The sequence below is a fragment of the Eubalaena glacialis genome, chromosome 5 (genome assembly GCF_028564815.1).
Source record: "Eubalaena glacialis isolate mEubGla1 chromosome 5, mEubGla1.1.hap2.+ XY, whole genome shotgun sequence".
Lineage (NCBI taxonomy): Eukaryota > Metazoa > Chordata > Mammalia > Artiodactyla > Balaenidae > Eubalaena > Eubalaena glacialis.
The window spans coordinates 2,264,366-2,279,183 of record NC_083720.1 but is presented as its reverse complement, the minus strand read 5'-3'; the positions used below and the strand labels follow the sequence as shown (position 1 = coordinate 2,279,183).

General features: G+C 43.7%; 1 protein-coding gene across 4 annotated transcripts in view; it reads right to left on the bottom strand.

The window, feature by feature from the left end:
* The window catches only part of HTT (huntingtin), a 136,482-nt gene that overhangs the window by 105,897 nt on the left and 15,767 nt on the right, over positions 1 to 14,818 (bottom strand). For all 4 annotated transcript variants that reach the window (XM_061191891.1, XM_061191894.1, XM_061191893.1 and 1 more), the window contains exons 3-6: positions 8,916 to 9,036; positions 4,355 to 4,414; positions 3,897 to 3,976; positions 2,092 to 2,230 (exon numbers count right to left, since the gene is read on the bottom strand). In XM_061191891.1, coding sequence (XP_061047874.1) covers positions 2,092 to 2,230; positions 3,897 to 3,976; positions 4,355 to 4,414; positions 8,916 to 9,036 — 400 coding nt within the window. The remainder of the gene's footprint in view (positions 1 to 2,091; positions 2,231 to 3,896; positions 3,977 to 4,354; positions 4,415 to 8,915; positions 9,037 to 14,818) is intronic.

Here is a 14,818-nt window from a genome sequence, read left to right as displayed (position 1 = left end):
GAATCCCCAGAGATGCTGCCACAGCTGAGGACAGACAAGAGGCACAGACAGAAAACAGAAATTAAGAAGAGGTCTGCATTCTGACCAGTGAGACTGTTAGCACCCTTCCATCCAAGGGTCCCAGGACAAATGCAGCTGGACTGATGCCTCCAAGCAGGAGAATGAGGGATTTTTCTTTAGAGATATTGACTGGCCCAAGAGGAAAAGACTTACTGACACTGACATTTAAAGACCCACAGTGGAAAAGCAGGTTCACCACCCATTACCTGAGGAAGTCCACCGGGGGACAAAGCCTGCCACACACTTGCTTCCAATAAGCTTTTTAGGGGCTCACTCAAATCTATGCGGACAACTGCTGACATAAAAGAGAAAGACAGGAAATAGAACAGAGGAAGTCAGAAGAAACACACAATGTGGAGGTCAAAGGAAGTTGTCAAGAAACTACAATCAATATCCTCAGAAAGATAAGAGAGTGTATTCGTGAAGCAAGAAGAGGGTGCCAGGAAACATGAACATTCTGAATACGAGAAAGCTCTTAGAAATTAGTAACACAGCAGGAACAAAAATTCCAGAGAAGAGTTTAGGGTGGACATCTCCTAGAAAAGTACAGAAAAAAGAAATGGAAAATAGAAACAAAAGATAATACAAATGTGCATCAGTCCAGGAGGGCCAACAGCTAACTAACAAATTTCAGAAAGACAGCACAGAGAAAATAAAGGGGGGAAATTGTCAGAGAAATATAAGGACATTTCCCAGAACTGAAGGCTAGAAGGTTTCAAATTAAAAGGTCTATCAAGCACCCAGCACTCCCCCCTACACAAAACAGTAAAAACCTTCTAGAGAAGGACACATTCAGAGGCTAAGAGATCAGGTCATTCGACTTCTCGGATGCCCCGCTGGAGACTACGAGACAAAGGGGCAAAGCCTGTACATTCCTAAGGGAAGACGATTTCTACCCCAGAACTCTACGCCCAGCCAAGTGTGAGGGAGGAGTCAAGGCATTTTCACTAATGCAGAATCTCAAACGATTTACTTGCCAGTCATCCTTTATGAGGAAGCCCCCTCTCCAGGAGTAAGCCTAGAGAGACAAAGACATGGCAGCCAGGAATCAGGCATCGGACAGGGGAGCCAAGACATGACTGTGCGACAGACCTAAGGGGTGCCCTGACCAGGCTGGAGCAGCAACTGCAGAGCCCAAGACGACTCCAGCGGAGGAAACGGGTCCAGGAAACTACCCATCGTGCGCACAACTGAACGGAGACACACAGCGCCGGTGGGAGGTGTGAGAAGACGGAAATTGCCAAAGACTAATATGCAAATGAAAAAGAGGCAATTACTGACTCCGGAAATACCGAAAAGTTATACAAAGAAACGTAACCACGGCACAGAATGTAACTAGCTGTGACTATTTACTTAGGCATAATAATGTACACACTGAATACTGATACAACTGTAGTAAAAAGAGGGAAGAAGGGTTAGAGCTGAATTCACCTTTTCCACTGTAAAACATAAAAAAATCCAAAACCAGCAGTGTAAGCGAGTTATTTAGAAATGTGGAGGGAAATACCAAGAAAAACACTAACACAGGACTGACCCACTGAAAGGAGGAAGCCAAGAATCTGTAATCCTCAGACCATGTGACAGGGTCATGATTTCTGGACATTATAGACGAAACACTAAAGAGGGTTTGAAGGTTGCTGGTTGGGGCAAAAAACAAAAAGGAAGTTAAGTGGTCCCCGACAGCCGCAGGGGACTCGTACGCACGAGGCATCATCGGTGAGCTTTCTCCTGCCTGCAGTCCAGGGACAGCGGCCTTTCTTCAGCCAGGCTAAGCAGTCAGTCTTATACCCCAAAACCAGTCTGCTCTGGCAAAATGCCTTTTGATTTTGCATCTATAAACCATCTCCCTATTCCTCTTTTCACCCCACAATAAGAAAGCAGAAGTGGAAAGAAACTCTCAGTGTGCCTCCAAAGAGCTCAAAAGATTTTAATCTAAATTATGAAGCACAGCCTAACTCAAGAAGTACTCTCAAATGCCTGCCTGTGCAAAAGCCCAACTCCCACGCTTGTGACTTGAAGCAGCAATCATACCTTAATTTCATTGTCGTTTGCAAAATTGCCGAAAGAAGCCATAATCTTAGGGACAGCTGCAGCCAAGGTCTCCTGGACAGACTCTTCGGGTCTCTTGCTTGTGCGCGTCAGGCAAGGCAAAAGGTTTACCAAGTAAGGCCTGCACATGTGAGAGGGACACTAATTACTCTTCCAGGGCCTACCTTAATGAGAAACACAAGCGATTACTTCAGTGTCTGTTAGGGAAAAACCAGTTTTTACATGCAGAAGAGTCCTTCCTGGAAGGTAAACAAACCTCTGCTAGAAGACTAAAGGCAGATGAAGCCCAAATGCTGGGAGGCTCTCATCCTTTGTTTCTCCTCTAGTCACACACGACTCTCAAAAGCTTGTTTTAAAAATTCTTTGCAGTAAATTATAATAGTTATTAAAATAATCAGATTTTAAATTAGAAACTAACAGATAATATAAGAAAACACCATTTAAAAAATAAATTAAGAAATAAGAATAAAGCTTTCTTGAAAAGGGAGCATTACAAAATTTTTTCTAAGCATTGAAACTGAATAAGGCCTTAGAGAGAAGCCTGGCCCTCTACAGAGAAGTAGCAGACCATGCAGGACTGGAGAGGAGCAGTCACAGGACAGGTAAGTCGAAGCCACAGGACAAGCACCTGGTGGCGGCGGCGGCGTCCTCTAGTGGCAGAGACGGGCAGCAAGCAGGTGTACCCCTGGGACTGTACAGGGAGGGAGGCGGGCCCTTCTAAGGAGATGACCCAAGGGAAAACAAACCAGACATCAGAAGGAAGACATGCCCAACTTTTCAAAGAAGTCAGGCCAATGAGTCAACGGAGCATCTGAGGTGACGGGGGCCACTGGGGGCCAGATCTCCCTGGGCCTTGGTAAGGAGTCTGGATTTATATGAACAGCTCTGGGAAATGAGTAAAGAGTTTAAGTAAAGGAATGACATGATCCAATCATATTTTTTTTAAGGTCACTTTGGCTTCTATGTGGAGAACTGGGGATATGTTGCTTCAGAAATATAACAAAGTTTTCAAAATAAGGATAGTAAAAGAAAAAGGTTATATAAAAAGAAATTTCCTTAGTGACTGTACGTCCGCAATCATGTAAGACTCTTATTACAGTCAGGCTCAGTGGAATAGATCACTGTTTCATATTAAAAGAGAGGGTTTCTGCCACTCCACCAGTTCCTCGGGGACAAGCCAAGGGCTCCATGGATGTCAGCACGTCTTGCCAGTGAAGGAGAGAAGGAAGGAGTTGAAAACTGTGGCCCTTCTTTTGTTTTTCAATCCATTAAGATACAACTGGTTCAATCAATCAAAACTTTATTCACAGTTTAACACTCGTATTTTTAACCCACATAATAGACAAAGGCATAGTTTTCTATAATCCCTACAGTAAGCAACAATGAGGTGGTACTCAACCTTCAACCACCTGGCAAGTATCTTTTCGGCAAGTACCACGTGCAGACGCCGTTATCAGTGTTGGGCTGCAGCAGGGACCAGTCAGGGATGCCCCCACTGTCCTGAGACATACATCTCCTACAGCTCTCAGGGGAGGGTGGGATAGAAAACGAACAAGCACGCTGATGAAGTGTGCAACAGTATTCCTGAGAGCCGTAAGTTTTACGCAGGAAAAGGATCAGGACAACCTGTACTGCAGCTGGAGAGGCAGAAGTGGGCAGCTTCAGAGAGAGTGGACAGGGAAGACCTTTAGAGAAATGACATTTGAGCCAAGATGACAAGAATCCACTGGAGCTGGCCCCCCATCCAAAATAATAATAATAGTAATAACCCAGAGTGTCCACTTTACCTGCATTTCTGAGGCCGAACGAGGTGAGCCAGCTCGGCAAACCTCCACAGGGCAGCGCGCAGGCTCCGAGGAGCGCCGTTCTGAGGGATTTAAGAAGCAGTGTGTTACATTTAAGAGTCGCGGGCACGAGTCACCAAGAGGACTTCAAATAAACAAAAGCATTTTTTTCATTGCTAATTTCTATTTTTAGAGAAAAGGCCATTTAAATGTGTAACTACGTTTGAAATTTTAAGGTCTAATGGGATGCAGTTATAAAGATATTTTTTAAAACTACCATTTTAATTCCCATCCCATCTAATAAATAATGAGGAGCAACCTTTTGAAGAAAAGTAAAACAATAAAGTCTACTTTACCAAACAGCATTTATTTCCTTATCAAATAAAAGATAAAATTTCACATACACTGCTCAATACAGTAAATCAGTAGCACTTTTTCAACAATGGAAAACAAAAGCCTACCTTTTTAATTTCCTTATAGAGTTCTAACTGTAACCTCGGAAGATTAGAATCCATCAAAGCCTACAACAAAATACAAGAGATTTGTTCACGGAAGACACATTCTACTAGCAATTCTAAAGAAAGCTAAAAGGCAACTAAAATTTCAATTTTGGGGCAAAGTAGAATATAATAGCAACTAAACTAAGAACCTATTCTTTAAGAAAGAAGCATATGTATGCAGGAAGTTACCAAACAGACTAGATACAGGTCATTCACTTTAATTTTTAAAATGGAAGGAAAAAATTTAACTTTCATTGCAATCAAATACTACACAATACCAAAATTAAACGGTACATAGTTCAAACTCATTCTAAAGCTCTTACAGTCAATTAAAGCACATTCTGTTGGACGATCCAGCATTAGCAATGCCCTGGAGTCTGCAGGGCCAGCGGGGTGGTGGGTGGACATCCCAGGTCAGGGCCCCTCGCTCTGGCGTGGGGCCACTCCTCCCCACGCAGAGGCCCAAGTCCTTCCCAAAGGTCTGGCCCGCCAGCGAGGCACGGGCGCCCCCCAGCGAGCAGCAACGCCCCGAACCTGCGGGGACCACAGGCCCCTCGGAGCCACTTCTTGACCTTTCTGGTCACTTGCGGGCCAGACCAAACCATGGGCACACAGCCAACTTCAACCCAGTAAGAATGGCTGATGGCAGCCACCGCCAGTGACACAAAGTCCACGTTGGAGACGGCCTCTCGAGACAGAAAGGAGAGACTTCTGTGCCCTGCTCTCAGCCATGGGAACCTCTCTTCCAAAACAGTATTGCCAATGTCTCGTCCACAAGAAGAGCAGAAAGACGTAACCAAGCCTCCGTGGAAAAGCCCTCCTCCTTTCCTAAGATGTATGGCATGTGATGTCTATAAACCAAGCTGGTCTTAGTAAAACTCACGGAGGTTCAGCAAGCTTGAGAATCAAAACAGGGTCACTTTCTGGGAGGTTCCAAATAATGTCTCAGAAATTTTAAAATCCTAATTCTGCTGTTTCAGTGTGTACTAAAATTCCTTAAATGAGCACACCAAAATGGACAAACATATATTAAAGCACTACTTCGCCAATAAAACCAGAAGGCATATCAAAGTTTTGTTTTACTTTATAAATGTTTTATAAACTAATATCAAACCTATTTTATTACAGGAGGAAAGTAAACCTCAAGCCCCTGGAACAGCACTGAACGGGCCCTCACAGTCATGGGTGATGGTAAGATGCCATCTGACCCCTCCCTGCTCCTGACCCCACCTTCACACTGAGGCGAACACACACAGCAGCCAAGTCCAGCCCATGACGGCCCCCTGTGCCTCACAGGCCGCCCTGGTTCAAGGCCCCCACCTCTCCTCCCCGGGTTACTCAGCCTCCCGCAGGGATTCTGGGTGCACGGTCTTTCTCCACTCCACGGCAGGCTACACGGCATCCGGAGGCTACTCTTCCTAAATAAAGCACTCCTCTGACCAGGTTAAAGACCTTCACGCGCTCTTCCTTTCCTTCATCCTCTACCAAATGAAGCACAAACCCCTTGAATGGATCCTCAACACCTCCCATTCTCTGCTAGCACACACGTTCACCCTCCTAGGTGGCTCTGCAGGGGTTAAGAAGGTCCTGATCTCCTCACTCACCTAACAGCCACCACCTCCAGGAAGCCTTCTCTGCCTCGCCAGACAGAAATCACCTCCACTTCCTGACCGCCACGATGAGTTGCCAGCATGTCTCGGAACTTACACCACGCATTAAGGCATTCCTGTACAAACATGCTTCCCCCACCCCCACCCGCCGAGACTGTAAATTATCTGAAGGCAGGAGCACGCTGTCAGCTAAAGCACATCCCCAGCGCACTTGCTACACAAGTGAAAAGCAGAGCATGCCCCATTTTCTTGGGTCCTCATCCTAAGCATATAATGATACTCTGACAAACAGAAGGCGCGAGTCCAGGACCTGACTCCTAAGCGGCCATCCACGTGTTCCTGTCCACCCCTGACACCCGGGCCTAGGGCCACCCACGTTCTCCCGAGCCTGTCCTTCCTCTGCCACCGTGAGAGCACATCAGCCAGACCCTGACCCCACTCCCAGCCTGCTGGCCTTGAAGACCAGCGCATCTGAGGAAGCAGACATCAGAGCACAGCCAAAGCCCGGGATGTCCGACTTTAAGCAGAAAGAAGAGGTTCCGAGAAACTGACCTCGTCTTACGCTCAGGGGCGTAACATAAGAAGTTGGAACCTCTGCACTGGGAGGCCAGAAACAAGGCAGAGGAGATAGGAAGGCAGTAGGGAGGTGGCCAGGAAGAGAAGCCAGCACCTAGAGCTCTGACCAGGCCATGGTCCAAGCCCCCAAACACACACACCAGGCTAGCTGGAGGCGAACACACACAGCAGCCAAGTCCAGCCCATGACGGCCCCCTGTGCCTCACAGGCCCCCCTGGTTCAAGGCCCCCACCTCTCCTCCCCGGGAAGCAGGTCTCTCTCTGCAGCATGTGCCTCCATGTAAAACGACCATCTTCTTTGTTTGTTTGGGGTCATATTGTCCTCTCTCCCCTCCTCACCTGCTGGCAACCTGTGGTGACTTCTTTAGGTTTTCTGATTCTAAGGATCAGATTCAAGAACTGAAATATCAGAAAAAGCCTAGCCTGGCCCTGCCAGTGGGAATTAAAAAAAGCAGCAAGGATGTTGAGGCCTGGAGAGAAGCAAGTATAACTGAAAAAGTCCACCTCCAAACGTGCTGTGGGCCCATCACACCTGAGTGGTACCCACGCACTGCCAGGTGGAGAACAAGGTCAAATGGCTGTGGCCACTACAGCACTGCAGGGGCGGGGGGCGGGGGGCGGGGGGTGTGCACGTGGAGACGTGAAACGCAGGTGGAGGGAGAAGACCAGGCAACTCCCAGTGGAGAAGCCAGAACCCGGTGTCTGCAGCGAAGCCGGCGCCCAAGCACAGAGAGCGTGGCCCACAGACCCACAGGCCAGAAGGCGGGGAGCAGTGGGGCTCTGGCGTGCCCCTCGGCCTCTCTGGTTACGGAAGCGGGAACCTCACTGCAGGAGCACCGCTTGCCACTCCGAGGCCCCGCAAGGGGCAGGATGACGCTAACCCGTCACGCACGCCACTGCACTCGACCCTCACGCTCAGGCACACCACAAAACCGTGTCCGATTCCCTCCATGGTTAAGGAGACTGAGGCTCTCAGAATGAAGTACATTTCCCCAAGCTGCTCAGCGAGTGGGCAGCAGAGGCCAGATCCAAGCGCAGGCCTCCTTCACTCCAGGACCTCCCTGTGCCCCACCTCCTTAACGCAGGAGTAAAGGGTGACCGTCTTCCCGAGGAAGCTGGACCCGTGACAGAAAAATGAAGGACAATTTCTTGGCCAATGTAAAGTGTGACCACTCTCCAGAGAAAGTCCTTGGGGAGACTCCAAAGAACAGTTTTGGTTTTCAAGATTCTAATAAGGAGGGAAATATTCAACTAACCTATGTTACGTTGGAGTTCTTGGTTCATCTGGCCAGGTAAGTATTACTAGGAAGAGAGCCTTCAAGGAAAATAAAAAGATGTGGCCTTATCTAAATTTCATGGGTGGAACTCAAAACAGTAAGGGAAAAATCAGGAAAAACTGGAAAGATCCAATAAGCGGGGATTCCCTACAGAGACGGGAACAAGATACACTTTCTCCTTAACCATTATCAAGAAATCGTTTTTGGAGAAAGCATCAAGAACTATGTCAGAGAACCTTCCTTGGCACTGGTTAGCCTATGGTGGGAACAATATATAAGCTTAGACACAAAATTTAAAAGGCTCATTCACATACTCAAAGGTGACCTGGAAGAAGGTGCCCAGGGTGGTTGAGGATACAAACTAGGAGAATGGCAGAATGAGAAAAACAAGGATTGTTTTCCAACACCGTAAGAATTATGGAAGAAAGACTTTATCTTCAATGGCAGCAGAAAACAAAAAAAGGGAAAAGTGGATTAAAGCTACAGCGGTCTTGGGTACTAACTCTGCGCCGGGAAGCAGTAAGCGAAGAGGACAGGTGTCCCCCGCCCTCTCCTTACCTCACCTACCACCCAGGTAGCTCTGGCTTTCTGGCTTCATCAACCTTTTCTGGGAACTCCTATCTCTCCAGTCACGTCACACAACTCCAGCGAAGTTACCAGAGAAGGCACGTCTTTACCTGCAAACAGTACTGCCTGACCCAGGTCTTAGGAGATGAAGACACCAAAGGCGGATCCCACTCCCCATCACCCTGCCTTTCAAGGCCTCATGGTTTCTCAACAAAGTGACGCTTTCCCCAGGAGCACCCAGGGGCCACCATCAGCGCCCACCCCTGACCTATGCCCTGCGCAGGCACGAGGGCAAACCCGCTCCCCCTGATGGGGCAGGTGCAGCCGGCATGCTGGCACACAGCAGAGAGCCTCCAAACCACACACCATAAATGGAAACAGTGCAGACGACCTAAGGGACTTTGCTACTCAAAACAGAAGAACCCTAAGTTATGGTTTCATCTCTTAGCTACAACGATCACAGCTCGTAGAACACCGTCCACAGGGCTCTTACTTTTATGACTTTGTTGAGGCACTCGTCAGCCACCATCCTGACATCTGACTCTGCGTCATCACTGCACAGCAGAAAAAGTTCCATAGCAATGCCCAGAAGTTTCTGAAATTCTGGAGAATTTCTAAGTAAAAAAAGAAGAGAGACTGTCACAGCCAAAAGGAACCTCAGAAGACATGAAGACAAAACATAGTGAAGTTTCTGGTATCCTCTGTGGGATTCTGGAACAGAAAAAGGACATTACATAAAAATTAAGGCTAACAGTATACCAATATTGACTCATTAATTGTGAAAGTTGCACCACAGTAATGTAAGATGCTAAGAATTTGGGTAACTGCATGTGGAGTTTATGGGAACACTCTATGCTATCTCTGTAATTGTTCTGTAAATCTAAAACTATTCTAAAACTTAAGAATTTCTTAAAAATAGAAGTGTACTTGCAAGACAATCTCATTTTGTTTAAGTTTTAGTCAAAAAATATTAAAAAGACACTGCTTTGTATGTACTTTAACTCAATTAAAAAAAAAGAAAAAAAGACACGGCTTCAGATACTTAATCTCAGATAGCCATCTGCCCTCTGCCAACAAGTTACTTCTACTCTTACAATGTTCTCAGAACCTAGAAAATCAATATACCAATATAACTGCTTTACTCCTTTCTCATCTTGCTTTCAATATGTTCCAAACTCAACATGATCATGGTCAGGCTGTGTTTTTGTTGCTCCATCAGTCTCAAGAACTGGAATCTAGGCGATGCTTGTAAATGATTTTTAAAAGTTTAACTGAGAGAGCCTGTCAGGCAGTTGTGATCCAGTTGGCTGAACACAGCCAAGAGAGAGAGACCCATGGCCATGTGCATGAAACTGACTTCACAGCACAGTGAAGGATGGCCCGGCAGTAATACAGCCCCTGGACAAAGCTGCTATTCTTGAAACATCTCAGTCTAGAGTCCTCTGAAATAAAGGGCCTCCTCCCCACTCTCTCTCTACCTCACAATTCCTACCAAGAGTCAGAAGAGCCAGGAGCCTAAGAGAATGCAAAGAACCACATTAGCAGTGATTAACAAACAAGTACGAGCAAGGAAAAAAATGTGTCCCTCAGCAATATTTCAGACCTCATCTCTGTGGAACACAGCTGTGAATAAAGAGGAAAGGTCCCTGGGATGCTGGCACAGCATCCAGGCGCTGCTCAAAGTGGTGCTACGGAAATACAATGTGAGCTACAAGTGCAATTTTATACTTCCTAATAGACACAAAAATAAAGAGAAACAGGTAAAATTAATTTAAATAATATATTTCATTTAACCCAATATATCCAAAACATTATTTTAACATGTAATCAATACGAAAAAATTACTGGGATATATAACAATCTTTTTTACAGCACATCCCAATTCAAACACAAAATTTTCATCAGAAGTATTTTATTTGTATAGAGACTCCATAAAATTCACAGTTGAAAAAGTAGGTTTACTTAAATAAAACCTGGAGATCTAATGCACAGCTTAGTGATTATAGTCAACAATACTGTATTTTAAACTTCAAAGTTACTAAGAGACTAGATCTTAACTGTTCTCAACACAAAAAAAGAAATGATAATGATGTGACGTGATAAAGGTGTTAGCTAACACTACGGCCGTCATAGTGCATTATACAAATGTATCAAACCAACACGTGCACCTCAAACTCAGTGTCATATGCCAATTATATCTCAATTTTTAAAAAAGAAAAAAGTAGGTTTATATACCATTTCTAACCATGCTTAAAAGGTCTCCAATAACTAAATCAAATATTGATTTTTAAATTTTAATTTAATAAAATAGATATAGGGCTAATTAGGTTATTTCTTTTTGAGAGAGCTTTAGAAGTTCATCTTTCAAGAAACTGTCCATTTCATCTAAGTTACTCAAGTTCATAATATTCCTTTACTATCCTTTTAATATCGATACAACCTACATCGATAGTTTGGAGGGGCTAGAGGCGCCAACCCTCCACAAAGTCAAAAACCCGAGTATAAATTATCTGCAGTTCGGAAACCACAGATTCAACCAACCGCGCGTTGTGTAGTATTGCAGCATTTTTTGAAAAAAATCTGCATATAAGTGGACCCATGCAGTTCAAAACCATGTAGTTCAAAGGTCAACTGCATTTCCATTTCTGCTCTTGCACCCTTTGTGCTATGGCTGTCATATATTCACTCCTACGTGTAAACCCCAAAATACATAGTTATTATTTTTTCTGTAAACAATCAATTATATTTTTGAAAGATTAAAAGTAAGAGGGGAAGTCTTATATTTACCCACTATAGTTACCATTTCCATTGCTCTCCAATCCTTTGTGTAGATCCAGACTTCTATCTGGTACCATCTTCCTTCTACCTGAAACACTTTCTTTATTATTTCTTATAGTAGTTGCCTGCTGGACATAGATTATTTCAGCTTTTGCAAGTCTGAAAAAGTCTTTCTTTCACCTTTGTTTTCGAGAAAGAAGTTTCTACAGGGTATAGCATTCTAGGGGTTTTTCCTTTCAGTACTTCACAGATGATGTTGCACGGACTTCTGGCACTTTTTTTTTCCAATGAGAAATCCACTGTCACTCTTACCTTGGTTCATTTTAGGTCTTTTTCATGTCTTATCTCTACTTAACATATTCAATCTTTTCTCTAGCTTCTTGAACTAGAAGAACAGTTATAGTTACTGTTTTAATGTTTCTGTATACAAATTTTACCATCTGTGCAATTTCTGGGTCAGCTTCAATTGATTTTTTCCACTGTCAATCATGTTTTCCTGCTTCTTTGCATTCCTGATAATTTTTGACCAGATGCCAGACCTTGTAACTTTTATCTTGTTGGTGTTATATACTTTTGAATTCCAATAAATATTCTTGAACTTTGCTCTGGAATGCAATTAAGTTACTTTGAAAGAGTATGATCACCTTGGGTTTTGCTTTTAAGCTTTACTAGGCAGGATTGGAATGACATCTTAGCCTAGGGCTAAGTGAGCCCTGTTGCGAAGGCAAACCCTTCTGAGTAGCCCACCCAACGCCCCAGGAAGGATGGGGTTTTCCACTCTGGCTGGGGGGAACAGGAGCTCCTCCTGCACCTGAGTTTAGCACCTGTTCCCTCCAATCCCTTCAGGTGGTTCCACCCCCAGCCCCAGGGCACGGAGGGACCCCTGCAGGTCTCCCGGATCGCTCCGTGCAGCTCCCCCCTCTCTGGTATTCTCCCCAATGGGCCCCAGCCACCCTGCCTCCTGAGGCCATCAGCTCTGTCTCCCCATCTCAGCAGCCACTGGGCTCTGCCTGGGTTTCCCCTCCTCACATCCTGGCTGGGAAACTCCCTCCAGGCAGTAACCTGGGGAAGTCATAAGGCTCATCGCAGTAGTTTTCCATTTTTCCAGAACTGCCTGATGCCCGGTGCCTTGAAAACTATTGTTACATATATTTTATCCATTATCAATTGCTTTAAGCAGGAAGGTAGATCCTGTCCTTGTCACTTAGCCAGAAGCAAAAATCTTTCATGATTTTTTAAGTTTAATTTTTAACATATTACTAATATCTTTTCTGGTCACAAATATAAATATCTATAAATCACCTTTTATAAAGTTAGCTAATATTCCTTTCTATAAATGTATCTTAATTTTTCAATTCTCCTGTGGGTAAGTCATTAAGATTATTTTTAATTTTCTAACGGAATGAATAGCACTGCACATCATTGTACACTTTCCTCAGGATAAACTCCTGAGGGGAAACAGTTAAGTCAAACAGATAGTGTTTGCCGAATTGCCTTTTTAAAAAGTTGTATCTGGGGGCTTCCCTGGTGGCGCAGTGGTCGAGAATCTGCCTGCTAATGCAGGGGACACGGGTTCGAGCCCTGGTCTGGGAAGATCCCACATGCCGCGGAGCAACTAGGCCCGTGAGCCGCAACTACTGAGCCTGCGCGTCTGGAGCCTGTGCTCCGCAACAAGAGAGGCCGCGACAGTGAGAGGCCCGTGCGATGAAGAGTGGCCCCCGCTCGCCGCAACTAGAGAAAGCCCTCTCACAGAAACGAAGACCCAACACGGCCAAAAATAAATAAATAAATTTTAAAAAAGTAACAAATGTTCAAGTACAATTGGTGTCTTTAAAAAAAAAAAAAAAAAAGTTGTATCACCTCTGAAAAAATCCTGAATACTTTTTAATGTTTATCACTTTGACAGGTGAAAATGTTCTTATTTCTGTTTTAGTCTCATCCCACTGATCACTAATAAATGTGAGCATGCCTCCACAGGAAGCACAAAGTAAGTGTTAGCCATTATGCTCACGGTCCCCATCTCATGTCTTCTTTTCCAAAAGGCTTATTCATAGCCTTTGCCTATTTTCCTATTAGGATGATAGTCTTTTTCTTCATGATTTATAATTGCTCTTTATAGAAGCTTTTAAACCTTTGATATATATGCTGTCAATACTTTCCCCAAGTTGCATTTATGTAATTTCCAGTTTAAAGTGGATTTTGACATACTGAACTATATTCCAGATAAAACAATTTTTTCCTTTATACTGTTACCATTCCACAGCCTGAGATTCAATGTTCTTTTTACAGTAATGATTTCACTTTTTTGTATTTAGGTAATTAATCTGGCATTTATGTTTGTTTGCAATGTGAAGAAGAAACATAATACCCCCCTAAATAGTCAAGTGGTTCATCATTTCCATACTAATATAAGATGCTATCTTTATCATAAATTCATACACACAGATACACACATACACTTTCCCACTTTCTATTCTATACCTTCTTTAATGTCTAACAGCTATTTTAATTTCATGTACACCAGGTAGCACCATATTACTGATAGTTTCAGATTTTCTTTGCAACAGTGATATATTTATTCTTACAGATGAACAAGTTCAAAAACATCCCTACTAGAATTTTGATCAAGATCATTTTAAATTTATGGGTTAATTTAGAGAAAATTTAACTTTATGATAAAGAAATCTTCCCATGTAGAAAGGGAAGTAGTCATCTGTACCTTCCAGGAAAGTCAACAGCCATCCTTATGTAGTTTCTGCACATCTCTTGTCAATTCCTTGAAATTTTATATGTTGGTGCTACTATGAATTGGATCTTGAACCATTACATTTTCTAACTGATTTATGCTAATATTTGGGAAATCTATAGATTCCTGTATACTTATTTTTACCCAACCACTTTATCAAGGTACACTTGCTTAGATGAGGGTTCCTAAGTATTCCCAAGAGGATACTTGTAAAAAACAAATCCGCACACTCCACCTGAACAGAAAATATAAGTGTGCTGGGGAAAGAGGGCAGTGAGGTATCTTCGTTACTATATTTTTGACAAATCTTTCGGATGATTTTGATGTTCATGTATATTTAGGAACCAGTAGGACAGACCACCAAATTGAGAGCTTAGGTAGACTAAGAGTCACAATACACGTTAAAGACTTCAGAAGCTGCCACTGAATAACCCCACTGGAGAGAAGGTCAGTGTATCACAGAAGCTGTAAGAACGTACCAGAGGTTAATTACACTCAGGAGAGATAACAGGAAATACCAGCCATCAAGGAGATTTCATAAATCATTACATGCATATAAAATATCCACTTCAGCTCTACACTCCAAAATTCCTAAAAAGAATGCAGAGTATCTTAAAACAAACTTGTTCTTTGATCTGACGGCACCAGAAACAACCTCTCTGGGTCCAAAAAATATCCTATTCATATGCTCCTGTGTAGAACACGTGGTATAATGGCTATCAGCATTACTCCATAAAAACATAGTAGACATACGAATGTAAAAACTATTATCAGCTACTACTGTGATTTCAGATGGCAAACTGAACCACAAATCAGTCTTAACATATCTCAACATACTTTACTACCAACGTGTGAATCTAAGCCAACATCCC